A 12,818-nucleotide genomic window follows, 5' to 3' on the forward strand; every position below is an offset into this window, starting at 1 on the left:
CACCATGGCTGTGACCAAACTTCCCCGCGTCTGCCTACTGATGGCATCACAATGGTGGGGCAGTATCATCTGGCACTCGTTTCACCAGGGGCAAACAGAAAACGTTAAACAGGAAATGTTAATGCGTATATGTGAGTGTGTGTGCCTGTATGGGTGTGCATGTATATGTATGTGTGTGCACACACAAGTGTGCAATGTGTGTACACGTGTGAATGTCTATCTTGAGTATATGAGCATGTATCTATATGCGCACATGAACATGTGTGCACATGAATGTAATGTGTGTATATGTGTGCATGTGTGTTTGGACTCACCAGTCTGGGTGCTGTGGTTTGTGAGAGTGGGGCGAAGAGGAGCTGCTGGTGTCACACAAGGCTTGTGATGACAAAGAACCTATTTTCTTCCCAGTAAAAACAAATCCCAGCCTTCCAGAGGTGACTCGCACCCTCTCAATCTCTCTCCCCACCGGCTCCAAAGTTAAGGGGCTGATTATTTTAAAAATACAACACAGTGACGAGTAGTTTCTAACTCAGTTTTTGTTTGTTAAGGCCATTCCTTAGGATAAAGAAACAAAAGGATGATGAGAAACAAGCATAAAAACAAGAAATAGAAGCTGCAGCGTAACAAAATGAAGACGAACATGATGATGATGATGATAAGATTAGACTGGAAGAAAGGAAAAAGAACAGATGCAAGAATTAGAAGGCTCGTTATGATGCCTTTTTTCCCCTCCCCGATTCATGAAATTAAAAAAATCCAAGACTATCGGAACAAAAAACAAGCAAAAAAATACACAAATAGTCAACCCCTAAATTTTGTTAAGAATGAGGCAATGCTGCCACACTCACAGCTGGCTCAGGTGCCAGCAGGAGGAGGGCACCCTCCAGAGACTGCAGGAGAAAAGAGAGGACTCCTCCTTGCCCTGGCTATGCCGCCACCTGTCACCGAGGGCTGCGGTACAGAACCGGCAGCTTCCTACCTATACCAGGCCGGGCTAGGCCCCAAAACGCTCCTACTCCCCACTCCCCCTTCCCAGGCCCTAGATTTGTTGCTGCCGCCACCATTAGTGCCGACGCCAACACAACCAGCGCTGCGCTGTCACCTTCCATCCACCGGCCCACCCTACAAGGCTCCTACCACCTAGCCAACACGGGCGCCCTTCTACCGCTCCTGTCGAGCTGCAGTCTCCATTGCCGTCGCCACCACAACCGCAGAAGGCGAGCCGCAGAACTGTGCCATCTGCAAACTCGTCTCCGGTTCACCATAGATAACCTCCTCCTCCACCTCCTTCTCCAGCCTGGCTCGGAGCGCCTGGGTGGACAAAGCCAAATAACTCTAAAACAGGATGCAGAAAGTGGCAGTGTTAGAGCCTCACCTTGTCATGCTGGCCACTGGGTGGCAAGGGCTGGTTTCAGCGAAGGCACTCACACCCACCCTCTAAGTCCAACCTCCCCTCCTGGCCCAAGCTGGCCTCCTGACCTGGGATGGGGACTGGAGACACCACAGTGCCCGGCGCTCTTTGGGGAGTAGGAACAGCAGAAACTCCGACCCAGCCAGTCCTCCCCACCCAAGTACCGGTTCTCACTGTGACTCCGCCACCCACAGGGCCCTGAGCCCCTGTGGTGCCCACTATTCCATGCTCGGGGGTCCCGGATGGTCTCCGCAACACGAACAAGAGGAAGAGGGCCGGGGAACCACGATGGGTGTGGGGGCCCTGCTGTGCTCAGAGAATTGCCACGAAAACTCTGTGCACCCGCCACGCTCCAACACGAGCAGGAGAAGTTCACCCTCTGGAGCCTTGACTCTAGGAAGAGAAAGACCCCTTCCTCGGAGGCCACTGCTGTACCGGCCACCTCCACAACTTGCTGCCGGCGGCAGAAATGCAGCCCCTCCAATACCACCCCAACCTGGCCCCTAGTGCCAGCAATGTAGCCCTCGGTCTGCGCCCACACCCAGAGCCAGCTGCGGGCAGTGTAACCCTGATAGCACCCCCAAACCACCCCTCTGCCGCTGGCAGTGTAGCACCCGATAGTGTCCACAACCCATCCCCGCCACGGGCATTGCAGCACCGGATAGCGCCCCCAACCTGCTCTTCTCCTGCTCTGGCCACCCTACTGCCGCTCTGGCCACCCTCCTACCTCTCTCTGGCCGCCCTCCTACACTCCGGCACGCGCTACATTCTTCCTCGCCACCACCAATGCTGCAGCGAGGCGAGGCGAGCCGCGGTGCTGCAAGGCTCCAGCCTCCAGCGTGCAACAGGCGGCTGAGCTCCCTTCTCCGGGTCCTCCAAAGCAGAAACAAAGCAGGTCCGCAAGCTGATACAGAAGAGCCTAAAATCACAGGAGGCCTCCGCAGCATGCACATGGGCTCACGGCAGGTTTCTAGACTACATGTTCTGATTGGATGAGAGAAATCTCTAGGCCTTCTCTGATTGGACTTTATTTTCACACTCTGATTGGTTGTCCTGAGACTTGCTCTCATTCAATCAGAACATGATAGTAAAGTCCAATCAGAGTAGGCCTCTGGTTTTTCTCATATCCAATCAGAACATGTAGTCTAGGAACCTCATATGCATAACCTCTGTGTATAAATAATGCTGAAGGGGAGTCAGGCCTTTCCAGGCTGTGTATGCTCCTCGAGCTTCTCCGTGCCCAGCTTAGAGGACCAGGACCAGGGATAGCCACCACCGCATGCTTGAGGCTTATAGCTTTCGGCATCGCGGCTCCCCTCGCTGCGGTTGGTGGTGGCAGAGACTGCAGTGAGGGTGGAGCGGTAGGAAGGGGAAAATAGTTTTGGGGTAGATGGAGGGGTAGAGAGAGTGCTTAGTGCCAAAGGGAAAAGAGGATGGCGAGCAGGAGAAGGCACTGCAAAAAGATGGTGAGGAAAAATGGTGGGAAAAAAAATTGGGGGGGTACATGGAGGGGGGAAAAACGGGTAGTGAACAGGAGGGAGAGAAGGTTTTGCGGAAAGACTGGGGAAAACATTTTCGGGTAGATGGAAAAAGAGAGTGATGAGAGAGGAACGGGGGTGAGCGGGAGGGAGAGAAGGTTTGCAAAAATACGGTTTTTCTCAAATGCTTTATTTTTGTTGAGATGCTCATATATTTGTCTTTTATTCTATTAATGTGGTGTTTGCATCCATTGATTTTTGAAATACTAAATCAATGGTGCATTCCTGGGGTAAAACACATTTGCATGTAGTGCATTATCTATTTTATATGTTGCTGGAGTTCGTTTGGCGGTGTTTTGTTGAATATGTTTGATTTTATAAAACAATGAAAGACACTGGTCTATATTGTTTTGTGATAATTGTTTTGGTGTCAGAGTAATCCTGGCTTTATAAAATGAATTGGGAGGTGTTCTCTCCCCTTTTATTTTCTGCAACAGTTGGTGAACAATTGATATTAATTTCTCAGAGTGTTTGGTAGAATTCACCTGGGAAGCTCCCTGAGATGGGATTTTTATTATAAGTTTTTAAAATTACTATCTGATCTTTTAACCTTCTGTAGATCTATTTATATTTTCTATTTCTCTTTTACTCTAGTTTGTCTCTTTCTAGGACTTCATCCATTATATTTAGGCCATCTTAATTTTTTTGGCATAAGATTTTCATTGCATTCTCTTTTAATCATTTTTGTTTTGTAATACTGGCAGTGATGGTGTTCTCTTTTATTGATGATTTTAGTAATTTGATTCTCTTCTCTTTTTTTTTCTTCTTTAGCCTAAATAAACGTTTGCCAATTTTGTTATCTTTCCAAACATTTAATTTTGGTTTATTGATGTTCTTTGTTGTTTCATATTCCCTATCTTTCTGTTGGCTTAACTCTTGTGAAGTGTTTCTCTTTGTCTTTAGGAAGATTGAATTTGATTAGTAAAATTTAAGTTGATTTTGGAGTATCAACTTTTATGTGAAAGTAGAAGCATGAATTGGGAAATAATGGGTTCTCAAGTTTTTTTTTGGTGGTGGCGGGGGTGGGTGGGGGAACAAAATGAGTATCCGTGTAGTCCTTGGTTCCCCAAATCATTGAGCTAACTTGGTCAAAATAAGTAGCCTCTCATTCCTTATCTCAAGAGGTTGGTCTTGCCTTTATAGTGAATTTACTTGATGTAGTTTCTTTTAATCATATCAATTTACTTCATGTCCCATTTTCTTTTTTTTTTTTTTTTTGAGACAGAGTCTCTCGCTCTGTTGCCCAGGCTAGAGTGCAGTAGCCCTCTGCCCACTGCAATCTCTGCCTCCTGGGTTCAAGCGATTCTCCTGCCTCAGCCTCCCGAGTAGCTGGATTACAGGCACCCGCCACCACGCCCGTCTAATTTTTGTAGTTTTAGTAGAGACAGGATTTCACCATCTTGGCCAGGCTGGTCTTGAACTCCTGACCTCATGATCCACCCACTTCAGCCTCCCAAAGTGCTGGGATTACAGGCGTGACCCACAGTGCCCAGCCCATGTCCAGTTTTCAACCAGTTATTGTACCTGGAATGATTGCTAGAATCACATTCCATCTCTCACAGGTAAATAAGTAAATTCTGTCATTTAATATCTGAACTATATATATTTATTTATATATACGTATATTTTATTTGTAATTCAATGAAGGTAAAGCTGTGTATGCTCTGTGTAAAATATGCTGTCTATATTCTCATGATAGTAAAGAATAAATTGAGTAATTGAATGTATTTGAATTTTACATATATCCTCCATTTAGTAAGAGAAATAAAATCTTAGTACTTGATTTAGTAAATTCCTACATTAAATTCTAATTTAAATTAAGATGTTTCTTAGCAGAAACAAAGTTTATCTTAATGGGATGATAATTCACTAGTTTACCTCTGACGAGCATCAGCTAGTATTTAATCTATTATGAAATTACACAGCAACAAAATAAAATAGAATACAATTATTTAAAACACAAAAAATATTTTATTGATTAGTTTAGACATCAGATGTTTACATTATAAAATCAAAGCATTTTGTGGGTTTTGTTTTTGTTTTTAAGATATTAGCAAATATTAACAAACGTGAACCATAGTAAAAGTTGTACAGTAACACTTGAACATTCCGTTTTCAAATAAACTGAATTTATGTGTCAGATTGAAAAGCTTTTAGATGAGCGATTTATTTTTCTGTCTGTGTCCAAATATTTGTGTATCATGTAGACAGCCCAAGAAAATATGCAGATATGTAAGCTATTGAATAGAATGATAAACAACACATTCTTAAAAGAAAGAAGAGAGTAAGCATCCAAACCATTTTGCATTCTCACTAGCAATGTAAAAGGATTTCAGTTTCTCCACATATTTATCACTTGTTATTTTACATTTATTTTGATTGTATCCTAGTAGGTGTGAAATAATACCTCGTTGTTTGATTTGTATTTCCGTAATGACTAGTAATGCTGTATACTACGTATGTATATATATATATAAAATATATATTTATGTATAGTTATGCATATATACATACATAGCTTGTATACCTTGTTTGGAGAAATATCTATTCAAATTATTTGCCCATTTTTAAATTTGTTGTTTGCCTTTTAGTTTTTGAGTCATACGTATTCTTTGTATATTCTGGATACTAGATTATCGTCAGATATATGACTTGACAAATATTTTTTCTCATGCTGTAGGTGGTTGTTTTAGTCTGTCTGGACTACTATAATAAAACCCATAGATTGGGTGGTTTATAAACGACAGGAATTTATTTCTCACAGTTCTAGAGGTTGGGAAGTCCAAGATCAAAGCACTTGCAGATTCAGTGTCTGGTGAGGGTCTGCTCCGTCATAGATGGCTGTGTTCTCATTGTAACCTTGCATGGCAGAAGGGGCAAAGAAGCTCTTTGGGTCCTCTTCTATAAGGGAACTAATCTCATTCATAAGTGCAGAGCCATCATGACTTAATCTCCTTCCCAAAACTCCACCTCTGAATACTATCACATTGGGGGTGAAGATTTCAACAATTTTGGAGAAACATAACCCTTCAGACCATAGTACTTGTCTTTTAACTTTCTTGATAATGTCCTTTGATGCAAAAAAGTTTTTAATTTTGATGAAGTCCAACTTATTTTTTCTTGTGTTACTCTTGCTTTGGATGTGGTATCTAAGAAGACATTGCAAAATGCAAGGTCATGAAGAGTTATATATATACGTGTGTGTGTGTATATATATGTATATTTACACATATGTGTATGTGTATATGTATATTCACACGTGTGTGTGTGTATATATATATATACACACACACACACTTTTTTTTTTTTTTCCTGAGAAGGAGTCTCTCTCACCCAGGCTGGAATGCGGTGGTGCAATCTCGGCACCACTCCCAAGTGGCTAAGATTACGGATTACAGGCGTGCACCACCACACCTGGCTAATGTTTCCTTCCTCTTTTTATTCAGTAAAGACTGAGCTCACATCCTACTGGATACTTTACCACCTACAGAAGTTTGTTATAATTGCAAAAAAAAAGATTAGTAATGACCATATATAGTAAAACAAACAGAAACTACAAAAACAGGACTAGCAAAAGATATGGAAGATGTGGAAAGAATAGAACCAGTCAGGAGCAGTTTACATTTCTGACCGAACTGCATTTTACAGTGGCCAGTGAGAAGTAAGGCCGCCAGCTACCCAGGAGGCTGAGGCAGGAGAATCGCTTGAACCCGGGAGGCGGAGGTTGCAGTGAGCTGAGATTGCGCCACTGAACTCCAGCCTGGGCGACAGAGTCAATTGCTGGGCCGGGCAAAGTGGCTCACACCTGTTGTCCCAGCACTCTGGGAGGCTGAGGTGGGCAGATCACTTGAGGTCAGAAGTTTGACACCAGCCTGGGCAACATGGTGAAACCCCATCTCTACTAAAAATACAAAAAGTTGGCTAGGCATGGTGGCTCATGCCTGTAATCCCAGCACTTTGGGAGGCCGAGGCAGGTGGATCACCTGAGGTCTGGAGTTCAAAACCAGCCTGGCAAACATGGTGAAACCTCATCTCTACTAAAAATACAAAAATTAGCCCCGTGTGGTGGTGAACACCTATAATCCCAGCTACTCAGGAGGCTAGGGAAGGAGAATCACTTGAACCTGGGAGGTGGAGGTTGCAGTTAGCCGAGATCATGCCTTTGCACTCTAGCTGGGTGACAAAAGTGAAACTCTGTCTAAAAATATATATTAAACACACACACACACACACACATATATATATATATATATATAAAGTTAGCTGGCCATGGTGGTGGGTACCTGTAATCCCAGCTACTCAGGAGGCTGAGGCTTGAGAATCACTTGAATCACTCCAAACATGACATCCTGGAAAAGGCAAAACTAGGCAGCATGAAGAATTTTTAGGGTAGTGAAACATCCTGTATGACTGTAATCGTGGATACACGTCATCATGCATCTGTCAAAATCCATGAAACGTACAACCCAAGGAGTAAACCCTAACATAAAAGATGGACTTTGGTGAATGATAATGTACTGATATTGGCTCAGTAATTTGAATATGTACCATACTGAGAAAGACGTTCATAAAGAGAAAACTGTGAGGGGAGGGGTATGTGGAAACTGTACTTTCAGCTCAGTTTTTCTATAAAATTAAAACTGCTCAAAAAAGGCATATTAATTTTTTTAATATCCTAATAGAGGATCAGAGGATGGGCAAACAAAGCCTGGGCAAAACACGGCAGAAAAAGCACAAAATACAACAACAAAAAAAATCTTTTTCCAATAAGTTGTTGCTGCTCTAAGTAACTGGTACAGGGATTCTAGTTGGTGACTGAGATTTACAGGTTGAAGGGGGGGGGTGTCAGGGGAAGCTGGAGGATGGTCTGAAAGAGGGAGAGGGGTGTTGTTCAGGGAGAAGTGGGTTGGATCCTGACTCTACCACTCATTATGCCACTTGTCAAAGAGAAACAAAATCCGGCTCCAATTACAGGGGTAAGGGAAGATTTTCATCAGTACCAACTGTTGCACTAGGGAAGAGTCCAGCCTGAGCTGGACTGAACTTGGATTTGTAGAGGTGACTGAGTTTCAAAGGGAGAATGAGGGAATAAAGAAGGGGTTGGGGGGGGCGCTCAGTAGAGTCAGGAAAGTGACAATTGCAAAGGGTTGGTTGAGTGCTGTTGGCCCCGGTGCTGCTCCCCATCTGGAAACTGTCATCCTCCCAGAGGGACGGGAGACAGAGGTCTTGTCACAGCTGCCAGAACAAACAGTACATCCTTTTGGCAGCATCCAGTTTTCTCAGGCAGGCAATTAAGGGGCGCTCGTGTTATCTGAGGGGTGTGGCCTCCAGTGCTGGTAACTGCTAGTGTTTGTTCAAGTCTCCACAGGCCAAGGCTGAGGCCTGATGAGAACGGGGCTCAGAGGGGCCTGGCTGGAGTCCGGTCCAGGAGGTTCTTTGTCAATAGAGCGAGTTAACTGGGCCCTGGGAGCCTCCATTTTCCCTTATGTATCTGTGAGGAGCAAGAGATGACGTGATCCAGGAGCTCCACATCCCACAGATCCTGGCTCCACATCCCACAGATGCCCTTTCTGATAAAGGAGCCGGGCGGGCACCCCGACTGCGCCCACTGGAGGCCCTGAAGTAGCAAGGCTCCTGGAGCGCGTCCTGTGCTGGAGTCCTGGAGGATGCCACAGATCTGGAGGGAGTGGTGGGGTCCTGTCCCAGACTCGCCTTAAACTCTGCGAGGACAATGACCCCCCCAGCCCGCCTCTACCCCCCAGCCTGCCTCAGGCAGGAGGCGCAGTAGTCCCCTCTGCAAGCTGCAGATTCCCCACCCTGGCTCCAACTGACCATAGTTGAAATTGAGCTGGAGGCGACAACAACATCCTAGAAACCTGAGTCTCCGCCTCAGGGTATTGATGCCCTTTACTGATTGAAAAGCTGGTGTGGAACTTTGCAGCCTTGGCTCAGAAACACAGCTGAGTGTCCTGGAGCAGGTGCGACCAGAGGACATTGGCAGGGGAGCAGTGCCTCCTGGTGGTCAATGCATGCTGGCCTCAGTGACGGGAGAACCTTAAGGCTGGTGACATTCAGTACCCAAGCAGGCAAATCACAGAGGTGGCTGGGGGTGTGCAGGGCTAATGGGCAAACTAGAGCAATGGTGGAATAATGTCTTTCCTCTCAGACAGGGAAATGTTTTAAAAATAGATAATGCTCAGGGCTGGCGGGGGCACACGGAAACTGGCACTGCCATAAACTGCCAGAGGAGAAAGGAAAGTGGGTGCTGGCCTTGGGAGAGGTTTCTTGGTTTGTTTTGTTTTGTTTTTGGGGTTTTTTTTGTTTTTTTGCAGAGGCAGGGTCTCACTATGTTGCTTAGGTTGGTCTCAAACTCCTATCCTCAAGTAATCCTCATGCCTCGAGTTCCCAAAGTGCTGGGTTACAGGCGTGAGCCACCAGGCCCGGTCCCTGAGAGCCTTTGGGAACTAGGAATCAAAAGTCTTTCTCTGGGGTGGGGCGGGGGGTGCGGTGTGCGTGTGCAGGGGTTTGGAAACTTTGTGGCTTGGCCGTGGGTCTCCTGGCGTGAGAGCCTCCTCAGTTTCGTGGGCGAGATTGGCCCTTGTGGAGTTCGAGTCCAACCCAGAAGAAACAAGGAAGCCTGGGTCTCCTCCAGGTGTGCAGCAACCCAGCCTGGGGTCCCCCCAAAGGTAGCCAGGGACAAGCCCAGGATCACCCAGTCTGCAGCAGGGTGCAAAGGTTTGGGGTCCCCCACAAAGGCAGCCAGAGCCAAGCCCAGGGTCCCCTGAGCATCAGCAAGATCTATACCTGGAGTCACCTCAAAGACAGCTAGAGTCTAGCTCTGAATCCCCACAATGTCAGCGAAAGCCAAGTGAGGAGGCACCATGGTGTTCTCAGGGCCAGGGAGAACCAGCCTCCGAGTGGGCCCAGAGTCCAGAGGAGCTGACCCCGGGGGTGGGGTGGCATGAGCACCTATACCCAGGCCCAGGATCACCAGAGCCTTACCCCAGTCAGCAAGTGCCGAGTTCAGAGCCATCACGGCCAGTACGGGAGCTGACACCCAAGGCACCTGGCTCCCTGCTGGGATCAGCAGGAGCCAAGCAAGCTGCCTCTGGCTGGGGAGAGGTAACAGGTGGCCATGGGTCAAAGAAGGAAAAAGGTTCTTCAGCCCAGGCTCCAGTATCCAAGAAGTTGAAGGAGGAGGAGGAGGAGTTTCCTGTAATCCAGAAGGGGAGGCCCAAATTGGGGTGGGTGTGGAAGGACCACTGCAAGAAAAAGTTATCCCAGATGGTTCAGGGCAAGCCCCTGCACACATCCTGGCAGTGGAAGATGAAGGAACAGCAGGAAAGGAAGCTTGCCAAGGATTCTGCCCCTAACCTGGAGAAGGAGAAGGAAAGGCACTGCCAGGAGAAGAAACAGCGCTGGGCCAAGAACCTAAAACATCACCTGTAGAACGAGTGGAAGGCGGAGATTGTCCAAGTGATCCAAAGCCCCACCAAGCTTAAGCTGGCGAGGACACAGCAGCTGTGCTCCATGAGAAGCGGGACACCCTGCCCCTGCTGCAGAACCGGCCGTCCCAGCAGCCAGCAGCCAAGGTCTGAGCTCAGGACAGCCCCGAGGCCCTCTATGGCCAGCAACTGTGTCAGACACAGCACCTCAAGCCACTGGCCAGATGCCTCTGCTGGAGGCAGCACTCCAAACCTATGGCTGCAAAATGGTGACCCCCACCCTGGGCAGGGCTCTTGGGCCTTTGATGTCTTTTAGGCAGGTCTGTGTGGGACAGAGGCCCAGAGGGGGTCTGGAATCTGGCAGAGATGGGAGTGAGAAGAGATTCAGCCCCCTCCTTTCTTCCTCTCCTTCTCCAAGTGCCTTCAGACGAAGAACAGTATATTCTTCGGTTCCTCAGTGAGCTGGCGACTAGCAGGTGACTCCCACAGATGTTGTATGTCCTGTCTCGGGGTCCTAGGTCCAACCCAGGCCCAAAGGCTGGCAGTCAGGAATCCAGCTTCCCCTACACTTTTCCAAAGGCTGCTCTGGGCACCTCTGTGCTCCACTGGCTCTGTCACTGAGCAAACTGAATCCAGCTGCTCCCCACTTTTCAACACTGAAAGATGAAAATGGGGAGATTGCAGGGAGCAGTTTCTCCCTAGCACCCTGTTTTCCAAACCAGACTCCTCAGAAGCATCAAAGATCTAACTCATGTCTACCCAGTCTACAACAAAAATATTTATTGAGTGTCTGTTGCATACAAGTATAATTCGAGTCACCAGGGAATACAGACGATAGACAAAAGTCCCTCCCCTCAATGAGCTTTCATTCTGATGGAGAGAAAACATAGTAAACAAGCAAAATGTGTCATGTGTCAAAAAAAAAAGTCTTTCTCCAAATGTATACACTTTGATCTAGCTATTCCACTTGTAAGAATTTATTTGTAAGACTGTATAAAGTATATACAGAGTCTTATAGTATAAGGTGTAGATCTTGCTGATACTCGGGGGACCCTGGGCTTGGCTCTGGCTGCCTTTGTGGGGGACCCCCAAACCTTTGCACCCTGCTGCAGACTGGGTGATCCTGGGCTTGTCTCTGGCTGCCTTTTGGGGGACCCCAGGCCAGCTTGCTGCAACACTTAGAGGAGACCCAGGCTTCCTTGTTTCTTCTGGGTTGGACTCGAACTCCATAAGGGCCAATCTTGCCTGTGGAACAGGAGGCTCTTGGGCCACGAGATCCACGGCCAAGCCACAAAGTTTCCAAACCCCTGCACACGTACACCGCACCCCCTGCCAACCCTGCACACGTACACCACACCCCCCCAACCCCAGAAAAAGACTTGTGATTCTGTATAAAGTGTAAAAAGGAGTAGTAAGTTAAAGAATTAAACAGAAACATTCGTTATCGTAGCAAAATTAAGAAAATACGCAACTGTTGAAACACATTAAGATCCTTATTCAAGTAGTAAAATGACTATTTTGTCATTGAAATGGCTTTACAAAATATTGGTAAATTAAGTAAAATGAGGGTTTGAAACAATATGTGCGTTCTGTGTCACAGGCCAGGTGATCCAGAGCAGGCAGTGGAGGGCCTGAGGCATACAAGGGACCCTACTAGGGATAAACCTATGAAAAAAGCAAGCAGAAACAGGCTTGGACAGAAGTCAAAACGGGTTGCAGGCTCAGCAAAACCTCAGCCAGCCAGCCAGCCAGCCAGGACGCCAGAACAAGCATCGCCCCCTCAGAGTTGGCTGGACCAAGAAGAGGTGGCCAAATCTTTATACCCAGGCCTCAGGCACCTGAGGAGGCTCCCCAGGGAAGGCCCTGAACACTGGGGGTGCCCTCTTTGGCTCAGGCATACCGTGAAGCAGCCAGCCAGGCGCTAAACAAACTCCCACAACTGGACAGCAAGTCCTCCCCAAGGAGGGTCCAGGCAGTACATCTCTGCATCCACCACCTTCTGCTGGTGCTAGTAGTGGTTATTTTCAGAAAATAAATTGCGTCTATCTATACAATAATAAATAAGCATATGGAATCTGTAGGCGTAAATATTTATAAGATAATTAGAAATGTAAGAAAATGGTTGGAGTAAGTAAATACTTAAATTCCTGGGATAGGCTGGGCGCAGTGGCTCATGCCTGTAATCCCAGCACTTTGGGAGGCCAAGGTGAGCAGATCACGAGGTCAGGAGTTTGAGAACAGCCTGGCCAACATAGTGAAACTCCTTCTCTCCTAAAAAAAAAATACAAAAAAATAGCCAGGCATGGTGGCAGGAGCCTGTAATCCCACCTACTCGGGAGGCTGAGGCAGGAGAATCACTTGAATCCAGGAGGCGGAGGTTAACAATTGGTTGAGTTTGTCTAAAGACCTAGGATCTAACAGAAG

General features: G+C 46.9%; 1 protein-coding gene, 1 long non-coding RNA gene and 1 pseudogene across 2 annotated transcripts; 2 read left to right on the forward strand and 1 right to left on the reverse strand.

Annotated features, from left to right (window-relative positions):
- The first annotated feature begins 298 nt into the window (after nucleotides 1-298).
- On the forward strand, nucleotides 299-12,466 carry LOC129059650 (uncharacterized). Its single transcript, XR_008525697.2, has 3 exons — nucleotides 299-434; nucleotides 549-2,306; nucleotides 11,995-12,466. It is a non-coding gene; the product is annotated as an uncharacterized LOC129059650 (long non-coding RNA).
- On the reverse strand, nucleotides 340-2,366 carry LOC134761475 (uncharacterized). The gene is made up of 4 exons (XM_063724528.1): nucleotides 2,139-2,366; nucleotides 1,576-1,804; nucleotides 1,138-1,335; nucleotides 340-666 (listed from the first exon to the last, which is right to left on the reverse strand). Exons 1-4 carry the CDS (start codon nucleotides 2,362-2,364, stop codon nucleotides 525-527), a joined length of 795 nt encoding a protein of 264 aa, XP_063580598.1. The 5' UTR covers nucleotides 2,365-2,366; the 3' UTR covers nucleotides 340-524.
- On the forward strand, nucleotides 10,234-10,547 carry LOC112133391 (coiled-coil domain-containing protein 86-like; annotated as a pseudogene).
- Nucleotides 12,467-12,818: the final 352 nt, after the last annotated feature.

The sequence above is a fragment of the Pongo abelii genome, chromosome 4, assembly GCF_028885655.2.
Source record: "Pongo abelii isolate AG06213 chromosome 4, NHGRI_mPonAbe1-v2.0_pri, whole genome shotgun sequence".
Taxonomy (NCBI): domain Eukaryota; kingdom Metazoa; phylum Chordata; class Mammalia; order Primates; family Hominidae; genus Pongo; species Pongo abelii.

What these genes read in the sequence shown, in the direction of transcription:
- LOC134761475 (XM_063724528.1), bottom strand. Translation starts at nt 2,364, where the DNA reads ATGTGCATGCTGCGGAGGCCTCCTGTGATTTTAGGCTCTTCTGTATCA. An exon ending in AGGAGGGCGGCCAGAGAGAG is followed by an intron (nt 1,805 to 2,138) that starts GTAGGAGGGTGG and finishes TTCTCTTCCTAG; the next exon opens with AGTCAAGGCTCCAGAGGGTG. An exon ending in CGGAGTCACAGTGAGAACCG is followed by an intron (nt 1,336 to 1,575) that starts GTACTTGGGTGG and finishes ATCCTGTTTTAG; the next exon opens with AGTTATTTGGCTTTGTCCAC.